Here is a 7,791-nt window from a genome sequence, read left to right as displayed (position 1 = left end):
TACACACACACACACACGCGCACACAGCTGGAAGACGTGGTGCAGCTCGGTTTAACTCGACCACGAGCTTTTGGACTTTAGGATGTCTCGTGCGCTCCTATTCATTTAACCGAATTAATGCTGTTATAGGAGAAGAGACACAATGTGTATTTAATTTCTTTTTATTATTATTATTTTTCCGTTTTAGTTTTTTTTTTTCTTTTCCTTTCCCGTCCCCAGTCCAAACGAGCCGAGCGCGCGCGCGAGATGCCAGCATGCGCCCGGTGACGCTTCCGCTGCTGCTGTTCGTCTGTCTCGCGCTCCGGAGACCGGCGGCGTGCGTGGAGCGTGTGTCCACGCGCGAGCGCTTTAAGGTGGTCATCGCGCCGCTCATCTGCAAGCGCACGTGCGAGCGCAACGGCCAGTGCCGCGACACGTGTGAACAGGGAGACAACACGACTCTGATCGGGGAGAACGGACAGGCCGCCGACACGCTCACCGGACACGGCTTCAGAGTCGGTAGGTTCTCCAACCCTTCTCAAGTCTTTACTATTAACACTGACGCCTCATTCATGTGTTACAGGCTGCGTCAGAATCTAGGAATTTTTGCGTACTTGTGACGTCACACATATTATAATAGGAGCTAATTGGTTGTATTGTTAAAGTGTTGAAGTGTAGCCTATGTGCTGCTGTGCACAATGTGTCATGTTCACCCTGCAGATCCAGAACCTCCAAACCCTCCTGATGTTCACTTGGAGTGAACCTCCGTACCGTCAGAACTCAGAAACCTTCCTGCTCGCTCTGTGCAGAATAACGAATAACGTGATTTGTTCACGCTGCCAGGTTCCTTTCCCGTCTGTAGTCCAGTGATGCAGCAGGACGGGTTGGAACGGTTACTGATGTGCAGCAGGATCGAGGCAGTTTGAGCAAACTGTGAGAACATTTCCACTGCTTTTTTACCCACCAATAGGAGGATGCCAAAGTCATGGCACAGCTACATTTACAGCATTTAGCAGACGCCCTTATCCAGAGCCACTTACATTTTTATACAACTGAGCAATTGAGGGTTAAGGGCCTTGCTCAGGGGCCCAGCAGTGGCAGCTTGGTGGACGTAGGAATCGAACTCACAACCTTTCGATCGGTAGCCCAACACCTTAACCACTAGGCTACCACATCCCCAATACATCTACAAATACAGCAGTGACGACGGCGTAAGTGAAACATGAACATTAGAAACGGAAAATAATCCCAATTACCTCATCGTCACTTGGAACATTCTTTGTGTTCATGTGATTTTTTTGATGATTGATACAGTAATGTAACCAGAGTGTAGAATAAAATGTCTTTAATTCTACGTCTACCGCCAGAGGATCTTCATCAACATCAGCGCACCGGTTTCTGTCACAGAAACTAAACCGTCACTCGCTCTCCATTTAAAGCAGCGATGGGAATGCGGCAGCGCTTTAGTCCTCTAACCTACAATTTCACGCTAATCGTCAACACCGTCATGCATCGAGCTCGAGACCCTTTTGCAGCTCTCGGATGCAGGGTTCCGACATTCACACCAACGTTACCACTGCTTCTGATTCCTCATTACGACATCTTTTAGCTGCTAACAGTGAAACCCCGACGACACGTTTTTTTTTTCTCCTGTTAAACGACAGTAACTTTGCTAGCAAAACCAAAAACGACACATCCGCTAACTTTCACAAAGCAACAAATTATCCCCAGAATCGCCAAAACACATCAGAAATATTTGTGTGTAAAGATATCTAACGCTGTTACACACTCTCAGTGACTGAGCTTTTTTTTCTGACAGTCTAGTCTTTGTGTGATAAAAAAAATCAAATTAAAGCTTTCCAAAAAAAAAAAACAACACCCAAACCAACACCAAGTCGTGATTGCAACTTCCTCGGGTTGTAAATCCTGAGTTTTTACGAGCAGCACATAAACACAGAAGGTGTTTCACATCTGAGTGAATGAGGTCCAAGTGAGATGTTTGAGACAGTAATAAAAACCGACTTCAAATTGGACGGATAAATGAGGATTAGCTGAAGAGCCGAGCGCGATCGTACGCAGGCTTCCTGTAGAAGCCCATCTGGTCTGGTTTCATGTATTGTAGGGAAAATGCTTTATTTTTTTTGTTGGGATTGTTGTTTTTATTTTCCTTCTTGGCCGCTGTAGGAGTTTGGGATTTGTTCTTTTGGGATTCGTCTCTATCAAGTTGTGCCGGGTTTAATTGTTTCCTGGGTTTCGAGTGCGTACAGATGGACACAATTTTGTTCCCAGGCCTAAACCCTGGCTGTGTGTGAGCTTTGATGTGAGACGCTAAACGGTGCAGGACTTCCTAATAAAAAAATGACGCAGGAAAACGATTAATGAATTCTGTCGTTTCTCTTTCGTGCTCTTTTAGTCTTTAATGCTTTCTCCATATCGGGACTCTGTATCTCGTTGTGCTCGTGGTGAAGTGTGGTGCCATAGAGTCTACCCAGCAAGGTCTATAGTCTTTAACACACACACACACACACACACACACACACACACACACACACACACACAGCCGACGCACTCGTTTATTCCCTTAAACATTTATCTTCATCTCTAGAAGTTTCCACTCTGGAGTAATGTGTGTGTATGTGTGTGTGTGTGCTTTATCCTCCTCTGTTTATATCTCATTTATAGCTCATGTCCAATCTAATACATATCCGAGGGTAATTTGTTATTTAAAGCGAAGAATGTCTGGGACAAATGAGACAAAACAATTGTGTGTGTGTGTGTGTGTGTGTGTGAGGAGAAATCTGGTCTGTGCTCTCACACAGGGTTATTTTGGAATACTAGCTCTCTCTCACACACACACACACACAGAAACACACACAGACACGCACACACAGACACACACACACATACCAGGATATTTGAATGTGACCAGAGCCCAAAATAAACCAATGTGGCAAAAATAAAAGAAGAAGCTGATTAATGGTCTAGTGAAAGCTACATTTATGGACATCCAAAGCCAACACACACACACACACACACACACACACAGAGGAAGAAAATCATCCTGCTAATTAAACCAGTAAAAATGTGTAGCTAGGATGTTAGTTTTGAAACTTTCTGTCAAGAGCAAAGACTCCGAAACTAACACGAGCTAGCACGTTACACCGAATGTTCTGTTTGCTAGATCTACATGTCCTTTGGCAAGCTACCAAACACCTAGAATGAATTAAAACAGCTTAGGAAATGTTGGTCGGTCGTTCGCTGGAAAGTTAGCTGGAATGTTTACTGGATAATTTTAGCTAGAACTTTATCGCATTGAGCGGAATAGCTAGTTAGCTAGAGGTTAACTTCCCGTTCATGGGGGGTTTGATGCTGCTAAGGTCTGAAAAAACCATCATCATTCGATATCTGGAGAAGGTCCACGTTACCCACAAGAGGACTGTTTTCTTCTTTTGGGTGCTACAGCTTCCATAATTTACAGCTTTCGTGGCTGGGTCTGGAATAGCAAGGCTGAGAATGTAATATCAGGCATGGGTCTGGAATATCGAGGATTGGTCTGGAATATCGCGGATTGGTCTGGAATAGTGAGGATGGGTCTGGAATATCAAGGTTGGGTCTGGAATATCAAGGATGGGGTGGAATAGTGAGAAGGGGTCTGGATTATTAGGGATGAGTTTGGAATAGCGAGGATGGGTCTGGAATATCAAGTCTGGTTCTAAAATAGCGATGATGGGATGGTTCTGGAATATCAGGGAGGGGTCTGGAATAGTGAGGATGGGTCTGGAATATCAGGGAGGTGTCTTGAGTGGTGAGGATGGGTCTGGAATAGCGAGGATGAGTTTGCTGTAGCCGCTCAGCCGCCATTACTAGACGTTGACTCACAGTAACTAAACAGGAGAAAAGCTCTCTTAAATCCTCGCTGTCATTTCTCACATGCTGAATACATTCAATGCACAGAGCTGATACGCCTCTCTCACTTTAGCAGCTTATAGTCATGAGTGTGTGTGTGTGTTTGTGTGAGAGAGAAAGAGAGAGAAAGAGAGAGAATATATGGATGGTGAATTTTAGACGTCATCGAACCACACACAGGGACTGAGGTTTTTAGTGATTCAGCCTCAGGCACAGGATGATGAGTCGCTTGAGGTTTCTGCAGAAGTGGGTGATGTTTGGGTTGGTCAGCTGTAGCTCACACACAGGGACTGGAACAAGCCAAGTGAATGTTTGGTGAGGCCTTGCCGAGGTCTTGGTGAGGCCATGGCAAGGACACACACACACACACACACTCCTTCTATTGTGTTTTTCCTACCTCGGAGTGTGCAGGTACAGCCATGACACACTCATGATTTTTTCACATTTCCTGAGCTGCGGTTTAACCCATAGCCAAGCCCACGTCAGTAATGTGTATCTGTCAACACTGGGTGTCTTCTCCTGCTGCTGGAATTCCTGAAGAGCTCGGTAGCGACATGCATGGGGAAACAAACCCTCCGTGTCGTGAAAATAATCAATAAACAGTTCAATTGTTTCCATTATACAAGAAGGAGCTTCTGCTACAGAAAATAAATCAACAGCTCAATAAGAATATCAGCTGGGATAAAATTTTGAGGAGCCGTTTAACCGAGAAGCAAGAAGCTACCATTTTAGCAGCCAGTGACCAATATGATTTTTCACGTTTGTCTAAACGGAGGCTAAAATGGGAGATTAAAATTGCCAGATTGTACCCTGTAAATACAGTCAGGTGTCAGAGAATTGTCCCCTTCACATGTTGTCTCCTCCTTTCCCCGAGTGAGGGATCAGTAACCAGAGCGGACAAAACAGTCCATAATACAGCTTCTCCTTCTGCTCTTTCGCTTTCACTCGCCTCACTTTCACACACATACGCCACATATTTTCATCCTTTTTTTGCCTCTCATTTTTCCAGCTTTCATCCTCCTTCCACCTTTAACTCCTTCGTTCCTCTCTCTCTCTACCAGTTTCATACGCTTCTCTTTCATCTTGTCTTTTTTTTCTCTCTCCCCTAGTAATACCCATGGAAAAAGCCGTAGGTCATGGCTCAGCGTGGGCTGAGTGTTGAAAAACCACAGCAAAAATACTGCTCTGTGTGTGTGTGTGTGTTTGTGTGTGTGTGTGTGTGTGAGAGAGAGAGAGACTCTTTGAGACGAGTGTTTTGCTCCAAATGATCTGTCGTGGGTTTGCTGCGTCATCAGCTGGTAGTGATAGCCTGTGTTTAAGGTCTTTACGAGAATAAGCCTACACACACACACACACACACACACACACACACAGAGCCTTGTCTTTTACAACCAGTGGTGGTTTCTATTCGTTTACGTTTACTCACTGGAGCGTATATAGCTAAGTTTTTGAGTCTGTCTCGGTCTTTCACAGTCTCTCTTTCTCTCTGCTTATTGATATCACATCGCTCTGGCTCGGATGAAGCTCCGTATTTATTCTGACCTCAAAGGGGATTTCTCCGCAGCGCTCCCGACCACAGCCCCATCAGCTGCAGCACGGAAAATTTCGGCTGGCTATGATAAAAAAAAAAAAAAAAAAAAAAAAAAAGAGGTTGGAAATTTTCAACAGTCCTACACACTGACCTAAGCTGCAAAAAGCGTCAAGACCAGAACAAATATTCTGGAGGTAGAATGTGTGTTTTAGTGAAACTCAGAAAGGTCATGGCCTCATTTCTAATGTTTTCTTACCGAAGCCAATTTTCCTTGCGTTGAAAGAGACCAGTTATTTACAGCTTTTCATTAGAAAGTGCAGAGGCAGCGCTGCAACAGGCACAAATAACAGTTTCTCCTCACGGTTAGCCGACAAGCTAACACATTTTTCGCTCAGCAAGGTGTTTAAGGACTACTCCTGTGTAACTGTAATAAAATACTAACAACAACAACACAGAGTTAATGGAGTGATTTAAAGACCCTTTTCTGTGTACGAGGTGGATCGTAAGGTGACCTAAAGGATTAAAATCAGCCTCAGCCTCAGCCTGGATTCTGATCACTGAACTTTTTATTTATTTCATGTAATAGCTCAATCTCATTTTATTGAGCTAACTTCTTAATAAGCAGTTAAAATAGCTTCAAACTGCTGGGCAGGTCTGCAGTAGGCACGGATTCACCTCAGAGTTAGCCGAGATGCTAGCACATTTTCCACACATAGCAGCGTGAAGTTTAAAGACTAATGGCGTGAAATCGTAATTCAAAGCAGAGCAGAGAAAATTGTAAAGCACGTTTAATATAGTTTCCGAAGTCATTAATGATCATAGGTTGTGTTTTTAAAGCCCCTTTTTTGTGTAACTGGATCCTGAGGTAAATTATATGTCTCAGAGAAAACAGGTGGACAAAAAACAAAACCAAAGAAAACACCTCATCACTGCTGCTCTAAACCATGTTTTAATGAACTGAAGTGAAGTAGTTGTCTAGTTTCACTCACTCTCTCTCGCTTATTTTCTACCGCTTATCCGAACTACCTCGGGTCACGGGGAGCCTGTGCCTATCTCAGGCGTCATCGGGCATCAAGGCAGGATACACCCTGGACGGAGTGCCAACCCATCGCAGGGCACACACACACACACTCTCATTCACTCACGCAATCACACACTACGGACAATTTTCCAGAGATGCCAATCAACCTACCATGCATGTCTTTGGACCGGGGGAGGAAACCGGAGTACCCGGAGGAAACCCCCGAGGCACGGGGAGAACATGCAAACTCCACACACACAAGGTGGAGGCGGGAATCGAACCCCCAACCCTGGTGGTGTGAGGCAAACGTGCTAACCACTAAGTCACCGTGCCCCTTCCCCTAATGTGAACCTTTAGAACATTAAATACATTAAAACATTAGTTTTATTTAAGATAATATTGAGGTTACTTGAGAAAGCTTAATGTAGGCTAACCAACTGGCTAGACTTCATCAGGTTTGCTAGCTAGCTAGCTCATACAGTCATAGTAAGCTACATGCTGTGGATCTGTTCGCTAATACATTAGTGCTTTAGTTAGCCAACTTTGATACATCTAAAGTTTTTTTTTTCTTTTTTTTTGATGGGTTAAAGATATTTCTTTTTTAAGAGATTACCTTGAGAGAGAGAGAGAGTGTTGAGCATGACATTTGTCCTGTTGTGACTTTAATTAGCTATGCTAACTTGGAGCAAACAGTCATGACAAATTTCTGCAAAAAAAGTTTGTATTTGATCTGACGGTGGTTGAGTACTATAGATATAATGGAGTACCAGAGATAACATGCCCTTAAAGAGACGTTATGAGCTAAAACATCTGTTTTAAGGGTTTCTATAAGCAGGCTGGTAGCAATAGGATGGAGCCTTAGTGCATTAAATACTGAAATATTTAAGAATATTACTGGGATTTTGATGCACAGTGGGATGCAGCGTTCGCTTTATCATTTAATGACCCAATCCTTTCAGGATCAACCAGCAAGTCGTTATTCAGTGTCAAGCATTGATGGATTTCTCCTCCAGTTCCTCATCAGAACTGTTTCTTCAATTCTTCAAACTTACATCATATTTTCCGCTTACTCATTATGGAGCATGTTATCCAGAAAAAAGCAGTAACAGAAGAAATAACGATGACATCATGACCCCGATCGTATGCCACTAGCGATGACATCACCGTCTCAACCTTGCTTCACTAATGAAGACCTCACAGTCCCTGATGGCGCTCACGATCACAATGACCACACAACGTGACCTATGTCGATCACGATGGCGTCACAAACCTTGGTGTGCCCCAATAATGATGACCTCACAGTCTAATCCTGCTGTACTGATAATAACCTCACACCCTGGGCCAGGCCGCGGTA

At 44.0% G+C, this 7,791-nt stretch overlaps 1 protein-coding gene across 3 annotated transcripts in view; it reads left to right on the top strand.

Moving 5' to 3' along the window:
- The window catches only part of ltbp3 (latent transforming growth factor beta binding protein 3), a 36,940-nt gene continuing 29,149 nt past the window's right edge, over positions 1 to 7,791 (top strand). For all 3 annotated transcript variants that reach the window (XM_060863373.1, XM_060863374.1, XM_060863372.1), the window contains exon 1: positions 1 to 498. In XM_060863373.1, the coding sequence (XP_060719356.1) occupies positions 255 to 498 (244 nt within the window). In that variant the 5' untranslated portion in view covers positions 1 to 254. The remainder of the gene's footprint in view (positions 499 to 7,791) is intronic.

The sequence above is a fragment of the Tachysurus vachellii genome, chromosome 26, assembly GCF_030014155.1.
Source record: "Tachysurus vachellii isolate PV-2020 chromosome 26, HZAU_Pvac_v1, whole genome shotgun sequence".
NCBI classification, from domain to species: Eukaryota; Metazoa; Chordata; class Actinopteri; order Siluriformes; family Bagridae; genus Tachysurus; species Tachysurus vachellii.
This window is presented reverse-complemented; position numbering and strand designations above follow the sequence as displayed.